Genomic DNA, 12,259 nt, shown 5'->3' with positions numbered 1-12,259 from the left:
CAATTGATCAAGGAGCTTCTAAGGAATAAAAGGAAAGGAAAGTAGTTGAGATAATTCCTGTAACTACCTTCTTCCCCTGGTGAAAGCAAATGTCAGGAACAAATCCCACTCTGCGATGTGACCACAAAGAATATTTGTGTGTTGCTCACAACACAAATGGTACCCAATCTGTCACAGGGTTGAGATAACAACAATAATTATGTGTGATTAAGTTGCAACTGACTCATGGCGACACTAGGACCAAGGGGTTTTCAAGGCAAGTGAGGAGAGGAGGTGATTTGCCACTGGCATCCTCCTCATAACAATCCCAGTCTTTCTTGATGGTCTCTCATTCAAGTACATAAACTGTAGATATTACAGGTACTCGACAATCCTCTCCGCTGATCTTCTGACATTAGTGAACAGAGGGCATCCTGCATACCCTCATGTAACTGTTTGCAAAGCATAGAGGTATCAGGTTTATCTTGTACTGGCATCAACAACAGGCAGCATAGTTTAACACAGTTTATGTCTGTCTACTTATTTCCTCTTGCGGTGAAAAGCGCATTAAGATTTTACTACTTTCCCTGAATGAAAGTGCAACTACGTCTAATGATTCTTTGTGAAATTTAACAGATTTTCTCAGAACAGTCAGATGCTGGCCTCTGTGGCTGTATTTACTCATATGCCAGATATACATAATTGCTTAGAGATTGGTTTTGGCATTCTTCCATCCAACTGAGCTGTGGCTCAGTGGAAGAGCATCTGCTTGGCATGTAGAAGGTCCCAGGTTCAATGCCTGACCTTTCCAGTTAAAATGATCAGATAGTAGATGTTGTGAAAGACCTCTGCCTGAGACCCTAGGGGAACTGCTGCCAGTCTGAGAAAACAATACTGACCTTGTTAGACTGATGGTCTGATATAAGGCAGTATAAGGCAACTTCATGTGTGTTCATGTGTACATTTCTCCCCAATCCATTCCAGTTATTCAACTTGTCAGCTTGTGATCATCTATAATAACAGATGTGAAGAAAGAGATTGTGCATTTGTGTGTACATGCGCACACACACACACACACACTGACTTTACCTCAGAATCTTTCAGTCTGACATAGTTAGAGGGAAACACTCCTGATTTTTCACCCAGCGTTCCTGTCCACCAATCTCCATCCTTCTTGGTCACTAGAATTAAATCCCCTTGTTGAAAAGTTAAGTCACCTTGTTCTGAGCTCTCATAAGTGTACATGGCAATATATTCTAAAAATGTAAAAAGATACAGAAGTGAGAAATTGCTGTGAATTATCAGGTATGTTGCAAATTTATTTTACAAATAAGAAGTGATGCACTGTAACCCCATTTCTACTATTCAGTTTTGTGAGGAACAGTATTTTTGTTCTCTTGGACTGACTTTAAAGCATTACTTAAGAGGGAGAAGGGCCTTCTTCAGTGGAAAGCACTGTAGTACCAAGTTCCTCAAAGAGGATGTAATTTCCTGTAATGTTCCAATGGTAGAAAGTTACTCGGGTGGGTAGATTTTTTCCCCCTTGAGTTATCAAAACTTCAAAAATGTATATAAGTTATTGTTTTGTAAATAAGTTTTACAGTCAGAACATGTAAATTGTTCCTACAAAAATAACCACTAATAATGCAATCCGAAGGACAGGTTCCTAGGAATAAGCCTAATTGAATAGACCTGAGTAAGATTCTGAGCAGATCTGCTTATGATGGCACTGTAAAACAAAGTATTAACTAATTAACCATGGAGCTAAATTTAACAGACAAGAGCAAATTTTTGCCAGAACTATTGTGAGTTAAGGACACACTTGTATTTAATGCTGTTTTTGTTTTGATGCTATACTCTTTCCTTTCGACAACAGGTTGAATCCAAATGTACATGTGAAAGACATTTCTACTTGTGCAAGGGACATGTGCACGATTTCCTAGGACTTAACTTGTAAGTTACAGTTTTTCCTCCATGCAGTTCTTGAAAGTCCCACAACCTTTAAGAATAGTTTTTCTGTTGGCGTGGGAGGCAGGGGGACAGAAGACAGCAGGAGGTGGGAAAGACTGGTTTGTTGTTGTACTCTGGTTGTGGTACTTTGGATCCAACCTAATGAATGGTTGATTTTGCTTTGAATTTTAAATTACCTCTCAAAACAGCACCTATGTTGCTATTGTAGACATTCGCAAGTATATTTAAATTTCAAATCAATTTAAAAGGTGACTGAACTAAAAATTCCACTGGTAAGCAAACCTAGTTAATTTTTCCTGTAAATTTATGCATTTTACCCAATCAAGCAACTCTTTGTGGTACACAAGCTCCCAGTTCCTTTCCACAGCTCCAGTAGCTCCAAGGGATAAAGGAAAGCATGACATGGAGCTTCCCTTTCCAATCAAAGGCTTGCATCTGCAGGAATTCAATCTCTTGTCTCAGTCAGTGAGGGCTGGAATGAACTCTCTCAGACAGAGTGGATATCTCATTCTTCAAACTCATTTTTACCCTACATGTTTCATTTTAGAGCCTTGTATTTTTTTCTAAAAATGTATGTTTTTCTAAATATTCTTCCCCACTATAAACGCTTAACATGTCTTTGCACTCCTTAATCATGGGGAAATGTTATGGGAATTTGAATTAACAATCAGCCACAAACCAGGATGTGAAGTGTGTCTGCAACCCATGGTTAAACATTACCTCTGCACTGAGTACTAGGTCGGTCAGACAAAAATCAGGTTCAGCTATAATAAATCTGTATTAGTAATAAATATTTCTAAATTATATTTTTAAATGCAAGTTTAGACTGCTTTAGAGTGACAGGGCTCATATTTAGAAGCGATTAATTTAAGCAAGAATTCTGCATAAAACTGTAGCTCTTTATATTCCTGCAAAATAAATAAAAGGTTAGGTTAACATCCCCATCAGTATTAAAAAGTTTTCTTATCGGGCAATTTAATAATACAATTTTTTTATTGTACTTTCAGAGTTGTCAAGGTAATATTCTTACCTTCTCCTGATACAGAAGATTTTGTAACTGGTGATGCTCTCTTTAGATTCGCAGGACTCTCTGAAGACCCAGAATCCATGCTTCAAGAGGGGGAAAGTGTACATGCGTAAATTAACGCGGCTATAGAACAGGATATTCTAAAATCAACAAACTAATGCAATTTTTAAAAAATGTGTGTTTGATAAGGTTACCAATGAAAAGTAAAATAAAATTTAGTACTATTGCCACATTGTGTACTTCAAAAAATTAATCTGTTTTTAACAAATAGACTATAAAACTACAACTTCACACAAGCCCTTTTCAAGACTGCTGCTAGCTTTGCTACTGTACTGGTATTCTATTTTTAAAGTGCTTAGGATAGAAAGAAATCTGGTCATAATCTAAAGCAAATTACTATACTTATCACATTACGCTCCTATGGTGTCTAAGACAAGTAAGGAAAATACCTTGTTGATTTCCTTATAGGGCCTGAAATAAGCTTCACATATGATTTAGGAAACCATCCCTTTTGACCTTGAACCTCTCCAAACCACCACATATCTTGCTGTTCTAATACCGTGATTATATCATTCTTGTTAAAATTAAGATGGTTGTCCTTCTTGGCTCTCCAAGGATACAGGGCTTGAGCTTGAAGTCCCTCCACTTTTTCACCCTAGTTCGATACATGAAGAGAACAGTAATTCAAGAAGTGCCTTGAAGTGGCTGACATGGGTTAGATACAACTCTGTTATATTATGTTAGGTGTTAGTTTTGAGTTGTATGAAGTGTCTCGCCTCTGTATTTTCAATTATGTGTGCCCATGTTATTATTATGCAAGACACTGTTTGGACCCTACGAAGTGTGAGTGGAAAGATTTCATGGATCTCTTTTGCCTCCTCTAGGAGCCCCAAGGCTTCTGAAAAGCTGATGATGGAGACTGTGGAAGCATCATGGATGAAACATAGCGGGATGCAAGGGACTGCAGAGAGAAAGGAAACTGAGCAAGATCACACCAAACTACCTCTTCCATCAGCACAAATTGTTTGTGCATTTTTCAGCCTTAACGACTGAAAAGACGAGGATTCCTAAACTGCTTATTGCATCTCTGCTGCCCACACACATTGCTGACATGTCTGTTTTTAGTGTTTTGAGCACTCAAAATAATGAGTCAGTCCATTGGTCTATCAAGGTCAGTATTGTCTACTCTGATTGGCCATAGCTCTCCAGGGTCTCAGAGGTCTTTCACCTACTAACTGATTAACTGAAGATGCCAGGGATTCAACCTGGGACATTCTGCATACAAAGAAAATGCTCTGGGTGAACACAGCCCTGTGATCTATAAAGGATTAAATAACCTTATATGGAGAACATATTATTTGACATATGCAGTACACAAATGTAAAACATATTGCCAGGCACAGAAGTGTGGAGTGCTTTTCCCACAAAGAGAGAAACTCACCTGACCCAACACTGGAGAAGGAGAAGATCCAGTGACAGTGGCAGGGGTGAAGGCAGATCTCTGCCTCAGCTGCCCTGCACTTGGCACAGTAAGGGAAGGCTGGGCTGCCCAGGCATCCCAGTTATCTGTCTCTTGCTTATCACTAGTACTTGCCGGCCATCTGAAAAAGAAAGGTAGAAGTATAACTGCACTCACTATAGCCGAGAGGGGAATGCTATCCTCCTTTTATTCCTGTACAGCTCGTGACTATGATATACTCTTCAAAATATTGGATCATGCCCTAGATGCTATTTAACTGAAAGCCATCCCACATTTCCCTCTATCCTGAAACACCACTGCTACTGTGAGGTCTGTCAACAGTAATCAGAAAACTGTTGTACGAGCACGCCAGGCCAAAACATTTTCACTTCCCTAGCCTTTTCAGGTGATTCTCCTTCTCAAGCAATATCAAATATATCCTATTTCTTTTATGCTGTCAATTGGTGGTGTTCTGCTGTTAGAATTGCAGGTTTAGATATTTTTCTCTTAGTCCTCTGTTTAGAAAAAGAGTTGGTTTTTATACCCTGATTTTCTCTACCTTTAAGGAGTCTCAAACTGGCTTACAATCACCTTCTCTTCATCTCCTCACAACAAACACCTTGTGAGGTAGGTGGGGCTGAGAGAGTTAGGAGAGAACTGTGACTCGCCCATGGTCACCCAGCAGGTTTCATGCATAGGAGTGGGGAATCAAACCCGGTTCTCCAGATTAGAGTTCTCCGCTCTTAACCACTGTACCACGCTGGCTCATAGTTAACTGTTCATTTTTAAATGTTTTTTGCTGCTTAATTTTATATATTATCACTTATTTTATTATTTTACTCTGGTACACTTAAGGTGCTTCAAGCATATCATTATGGAAAAGTGAGGTATAAAACCATTTTAAACAAGCTAATAAAGACAAGAAGCACCTAGAAGCAAGACTCCACTTGTGATCTCTTATCTTGTCTGTAATCTTCCAAAAAGTAATCGCTGTTGGTTTTGGATGCTTGACCACACTCTAGAATTCTTACTGCACTTCTTCCACAGGCCTTTTACCTCTATCTTTCCTTGGAATCTTTGGATACTTATAATATGGGGGGATCTAGTGATGCATAAGCAGAACTGTAAATGAACTTAACACAATTCTGCTTGCATAAGATCTACAACACCTACTACTTTCCTTCCTGTATCTTTAGAGTACCCAGAAACTGCTTGCACAACATTTTGTGCAAGTGAGAAAACTTTGGGATAGGCTACATTTAACTTAAAATGAGGGACCAGTTTTAGCCACTTGTGCAAGGACCCTAGCACGTGCAGAAATCTTCCAGTGGATGCGAGCCAAACTTTGTAAATATATATCTAGGAAACAACCTATAATCATGGTTGAACTGAAAAAAAAGTTAACTGTGGGCTAGAATGTGACATGTTGCTAAAGAGCATTTTTTATTCACCGTTTTTGATCATGCTCCTATTTACTTTGATCAACATTTCATTTCCAAATTATTAAAACAATCTCTTTGTTTCTTTGATCCACTAAAATCACTTTTGGATTGGTAAGGTATAATATAACCTCTGGGTACAAGGCTTGTCAATTACTAGGGAGCACTCAGCCATCACCAAAAAAAAAGGCCTAAGTGCCTCCTTGTGATCAGGTGACGATTCCAAACTCTGACTGAGCACATCCCTCAGCAGCAGCAGGAATCTAAGCCTTTAAAAATAAATCCACTTAACATAAGCAAATCAGCAATGACTGAACTCTCCTTGGTTACTCAGTCAAGCCACTACATTGTGTCAGAAGCGCCATGGAAATTGCTCTATTGGTATCCCTTGTATACCCTATCAAGACTCACTAAATTACAACTATGGTCAAGCAGTGGATTGTCTGTGAAGACACAACTAAAGTTGTGAAATTTCTGGAAAATTTGAAGCTATGAAAAAAAAAAGAAATTTTGGGGGAAATAAATATATGCAATATATGCAAAATATACTGCATATATTATTATAAACTATTATGACTTACTATACACTTATTTTACTAATATACATTCATCTTTCATAACTGAATGTATAAAATTTACTATTTGACATATTTATGGAACTTAAAAGTATAAATGTCTTTTTCTATAAGAACAATTGCAAATATACCCAGTATTTGAGAGTGCATTGCAAACTGCTCCAACCTATGCTACCCCAGCACATTTTTTGCCATCTGAGAGGTAAGGGGGAAAATAAATGTTGAAAGTAGAAAACAAAACAATATATATTATTTGGACAGAAACTCTTAGTCAGAACAGGTAGGGTGGCCAGCATATTTGGATCTCAAGTTAAACTTTATAATGCTAAACTCTTTAATAATGTATTGTCATTAAACACATTATAGCATATCAATTGTTGCCAAATTATTTACTTTTAAACAATAAACACATTTATGAAAATATATTGTATATGTCTACAGTACACACAAGAATTAATATTACCTAATGCTATAGTCTTACATAAACATTTTCATACTACACATTTTAAGTAAATCCTTGTCTTTAAAAGCATTTCACACATTGCAAAAGAAAATATTTCATAGGAATTTTTTTCAGTGCACCTTCAAATTTCCCAATTTTTCTGTTGGAAAAATTGAAAAAGTCCTCAGGAAAAGAGGGGGAACCCCCCCCCCCGGGTTGTTCATGTTTTCCCCCAAGGCCTTCAAATCCCTAAAGGTAAAGGTCCCCTGTGCAAGCACTGGGTCATTCCTGACCCATGGGGTAACATCACATCCCGACGTTTCCAAGGCAGACTTTGTTTACGGGGTGGTTTGCCAGTGGCTTCCCCAGTCATCTTCCCTTTACCCCCAGCAAGCTGGGTACTCATTTTACCGACCTCGGAAGGATGGAAGGCTGAGTCAACCTTGAGCCGGCTACCTGAAACCGACTTCCGTCAGGATCGAACTCAGATCGTGAGCAGAGCTTGGACTGCAGTACTGCAGCTTAACACTCTGCGCCACGGGGCTCCTTTCAAAATCCCTAGACATAACTAAAAGATACACAGGAGGTCTGTGATTTTATAGTATTTAAAATAAGAGAGGGGAGAGGGGGAAGGTTTAGGGCCACAACACCGGAAGGCTTAATCCTCCCCTTCCCAGACATGATTTCCTGGGTAGAAAAGAAATAATTTATCCGTTTCCTACTAGGGCTAATGGTAACGTTGGCAAACAGACAAGCTGTATCCAGTGCAAAGGGGTGTGTGGAAGGTTAGACCTTGAACCTTAGTACCGTGGCCCCAATCCACAATAGATCCCCAGCTACTTTGAAATAAATTAAAAAACGCTGGAAGACCTGATCTCTCACATTTCATTTAGTTACACCCTGTAGTGTGGTCTGTATTTTTCCTTTTCCTTGCCTTGATGTTGAATCACAAGGGAAGTTGTGAAGTGAATTCTAATTAAGTTTGCAGATTCAAAAGGAATGGGCTGCTATCTTAAGGATACACCTATGTGGTAGGAATTGGAGGGCAATGCAAGTGATTAGATTAGATCTTTATTACAGTCAATGACCAGCACAGGTCAATGCAAGTGGGTTTACCCTATGAGTAAAAAAGGTACTTAAACAATGTTCAGAGACTATTACATCTCATGTTCCTAAGCTCTAGCAATAACTAAGGTGCAGAAAGGAGATATGTTGTTCACAAGCAAATTCTTGGTGTTTTATTGTATAAGAGAAGCAACTGGGGCAAAAATATTGCTAGGTTAGGATAGCAAATATATTCATCCATCTTGGGCTGAGGTGCTCAGGAGAAAGTTGGGTATATTAAATATTTTAATAAATAATTGCCATTTTATTTTGGCTAGAGTCTCTGAAGGGAGACCAACAATAAAAAGCCCCTGTGCAATTATAGCCATTTGTTGATATGTTTCTTTATCCAGTGTTGAGAATACATTAAGATAAAAGTCAAAGAGAAATCAGGTGGCATTGTGTAAGTAGATGGCATTGTGTTTTTTCTAAGGTATGAGAATTTATTGGCAAGGTTACATTAACCCTATGTGGATAATTCCCTTCTAGAGTTATAAAAGGAGTTTTGAACCACAATGGAACCATACGTTGAACTGAAGTCTGCCCAGTTGTTGGCAGTAGTACTTGAATCTGCAGGGAGAGGTGGTGCCAGAGGTGTTGTGGGGGTTTCACGCACTGAAACTTTAGGGGCAGCTGTAGTGTCAATAACTGGCTTTACAGAGTTTGGAGTTTCACTTTCAGAAATTCTTTCTGCATAGTTTGCAGGAAACCATCCAGTTTTCCCTTTCAGTTCACCCCCAAGCCATCCAGGTTCTCCAGTTTGGCTTTCATCCACCTGTAAGCAAAGAACACAGTTTAGCAATACAGAATATAAAGATAGGATGCTATCCATAATTAATTATATTCTTCAAAAGCATGACATTTGAGAATCAGAGATACTGTAACTATGTGCATGAAACTGAAGTATACATATGGGAAATACGGCAAAACATCCTGACAGGAACAAAAGCAGAAACTTTGGAAATGCTGCTATTGGTTCAAAACACTCAGATCCAAGAAAATTATTAGAGGCTGCAAGTTTCAAGAGCAATGGGGTAGATCCAATAGCCAAGGAGCCTTCCTCCAATCAAAGAGCCCCTTAAGTTGGAGAAAAGTTTCAAACACTGTTCAGCGGAGTGGTAGGATAGCAACTACCCCAATAATTTTTGAGAAGAACTATTTATAACTGGTTATTCTAGACTTTCCTGAGCCATAAGCCACAGCACTAAGATATATAATGGTGAAAATTTTAATCTGCAATTAAAATTAATGTTTACATGTTACTCTCTTTTCCACATACTCAACTAAAGCTTGCAGATGTGTACCTTCAAAAGCCCTGAAACTTGCAAACTGATTTTATGCTGACTAAAGAGCAGACTGGATTTCCAGATCTGAATCTATAGTTACAGGAAGTATTTCCATCAGCAGTATGGGAACTTCTTACCTCCCCTTCCAACTGCAGCCCAAAATGCTACCCCTGGGGGACAGAAGACCCTCAGGAACAGCATAAGGGATGAATTGATGGTCTGCAGTGGGGGCAAAAAGTGGAAACTGTTCTCCCTTCTATTAAGTGGAAGTTTATCTTGGTATACAAATTTATATCTGGCTTAAAACCTGCAGTTTGTAGTCTTTACTTCATATTGTTGCCATTTAATCTGAGATTCCCCTCTATTTTGTATTTAGCATGAAGATATTTTATAAAAATAAGACAATAGAACCCAGACAACTAAGATTCTATTTGCAATCTAAAAAATTTCAGGAATTAAACATCTGCAGTGACTTTTTGTTTAGATTCCTAAACCGTATAGCTCACCAACAGATATGAAGCAATATAGAAAAGAAGAACATTTAGGTAAAGTTCAGAACTATTTATTTTGTACTCATACAGCACAATCCTTAGGAGTTACTCCAGTCTAAGCCCATTCATTTCAATGGGCTTAAACTGGAGTAACTCTGCATAGGATTGTACTGATAGTGTAGTGTCCTCCCCCCCCACACACACACTTTTACACCTTTTTGTTGCTACATTATCAAGTAGAATACCTTTATTAGTTTGTTGCAGCACAAACATAAGGAAGTCTTGTGGCACTTTAGACATTAGGGCATTTATTGAAACATAAGCTTTCATGGGCAACAGCTCAGTTCATCATGAAACTTGTCAAATTAAAATGGCAACACTGAGAAACCTGAACATTTTAATCAGCCAGGAGACTGTCCTGCTGGCCTGAAAGTCACCATTCATCAATTTCAACAGGAAAATGTCACCTTGCGCACCAAGTGACAGGAGCACCTTTTCAGTCACTAGAAGCTATAAAGTTCTGTCCAAGGCAGGCCTGCACATGCATAGTCCTAATGTGGGACTGCACAGAAGACCGAAGACAAACAGCCCAGTTCATCACTGAAACTTTATCACACTGAATTTGTCTCCTAGGATGATCTAAACTATAAAGGCTGTAAAAGGCTGTGCAAGCACCGAGTCATTACTGACCCATGGGGTGACGTCACATCCTGTCGTTTACTAGGCAGGCTATGTTTACGGGGTGGTTTGCCATTGCCTTTCCCATAAAGGCTGGGGGGCACTTAATTACTCTGAACAAGCTTCCTGGTATGTAGCCAATTTATAGTAAACGGCAAAATTAAAAATTACACAGTCTGCTAATTAGACAAACAATTCAAGATATCAGCAGCAAATAAAACAAACAGCAACAATAAAATCAGCTCTCCAAACAATTAAAGACAACAGAATTGGTAACATCCAATTAACTATAGCATCTGTTTAGCAGCATCATAAAAATGAAGAAAATAACCAGTTAAACTAATTCCTAAATACCTGGGAAAATAACAGTTTTTCTACAGCATGTGAAACTTAGCAAAGCATATGTAAAGTAAATGCCACCTATCCTTCACACCCACCCACCTCACTTTGGTAAGCAGAGGCACATGCAACAGGCCTCTGAAGCCGATCCTAGAATTCAGGCAGCTGATATGGGAGATGCCAGTTGTTAAGTTCCCAGTCTATACAAGCCTGAACAAAGCTTGGAAGGGCTCAGCAGTCAGCATAGCTCCTTCAGAACTGGCAAGCTACGTTTGTGACAAGGATGTTGGCTGCCTTGCTGCTGCACTCTGTGAACTAATGGATGTGCTACTGGTAGGCAGAAAGATTGACCCAGGGATTTATGTGTCTCCTGTTCTGGATAGGGTTGCACTCCCCCCTAAAGGAGCAGATTTGTAGCTGGTGTGTGTGTGCTGCTGGCCTCCTGATGAATGAGGAGGCAGTAGTGGCCACAGGAGCCCTTTGCCAGCTTCGACTGGTGAGCCAGCTACAGCCTTTCCTGGGCAGAAAAGATTTTTCCACTGTGGTACAATACTCTGGTAACATCTAGATCAGACTACTAAAACGTGCTCTAAATGAGGCTTCCCTTGAAGTGTGTTTGGAAGCTACAATTGGTACACGATGCTGCAGCCAGAATGCTGACTGGAGTGGGTCATAGGGACCACATCGATTCATTCTTGTTCCATCTACAGCAGTTCCCAATTAGCTTCTTGGTCTAATTCAAGGTCTTGTCATTGACCTTGAAAGCCCGATACGGCTTGGGGCTAACATATCTTAAAGGCCCCTTGCTACTTACCACTGCAGTTATCTTCAGGGGCCCTCCTCTGGGTGCCCTTGCTCCCTGAGACTAGATGGGTGGCAACCTGAGAAAGGGCTTTCTCAGCAATGACGCCAAAATTATGGAATTCCTTCTGAGGGAGATTTGTTTGTTTCCACCAGCAGGTAAAGACGTAACAGTTTTCATTGGTGTTCACTCATTGACTCACCTATCTGTGTTTTGTTTAATTGTGGTTTGTATACAATAGCATTTTTGATGTTTCTGATTGTTTCCCACCTTAGGAACCGTAAACAGGGTGGAAAGGTGGCATAATTTTTTAAAATATATGTTTCTGAGCAGTCTTCAAAGGCAATCCCATGCATAAAGCATTACAATAATCAGTTCTGGATGTACAAATGTAAAAAGAATAAAATGTCTGATTTCCTAATTCTATACTCTTTTCTTACCATGATGATGTCTCCTGGCTGGATAGTGATTTCATCATGGCTTCGGGATTCAAAAGGATATAGTGCTCGATAATATACTATTTTTACATCTTCCTGAGCAGAAATTGTTAGTGGAGCCTTTTCTATATTCACGAAAACAAAAGTATTTAAAAGGTTATATTATATGTGAAAACCAGGTCCTACTGACTTGTACAGAAGCATTTGATCAGTTCTTATACTACCATAAT

At 39.1% G+C, this 12,259-nt stretch overlaps 1 protein-coding gene across 3 annotated transcripts in view; it reads right to left on the bottom strand.

The window, feature by feature from the left end:
* The window catches only part of ITSN1 (intersectin 1), an 89,853-nt gene that overhangs the window by 44,700 nt on the left and 32,894 nt on the right, over positions 1-12,259 (bottom strand). For all 3 annotated transcript variants that reach the window (XM_056858744.1, XM_056858745.1, XM_056858746.1), the window contains exons 18-23: positions 12,033-12,154; positions 8,524-8,771; positions 4,419-4,578; positions 3,427-3,632; positions 2,981-3,060; positions 1,069-1,235 (exon numbers count right to left, since the gene is read on the bottom strand). In XM_056858744.1, coding sequence (XP_056714722.1) covers positions 1,069-1,235; positions 2,981-3,060; positions 3,427-3,632; positions 4,419-4,578; positions 8,524-8,771; positions 12,033-12,154 — 983 coding nt within the window. The remainder of the gene's footprint in view (positions 1-1,068; positions 1,236-2,980; positions 3,061-3,426; positions 3,633-4,418; positions 4,579-8,523; positions 8,772-12,032; positions 12,155-12,259) is intronic.

Source organism: Euleptes europaea, chromosome 12 (assembly GCF_029931775.1).
Source record: "Euleptes europaea isolate rEulEur1 chromosome 12, rEulEur1.hap1, whole genome shotgun sequence".
NCBI lineage: Eukaryota > Metazoa > Chordata > Lepidosauria > Squamata > Sphaerodactylidae > Euleptes > Euleptes europaea.
The sequence above is the reverse complement of the archived record's forward strand: the minus strand, read 5'-3'. Positions and strand labels throughout refer to the sequence as shown.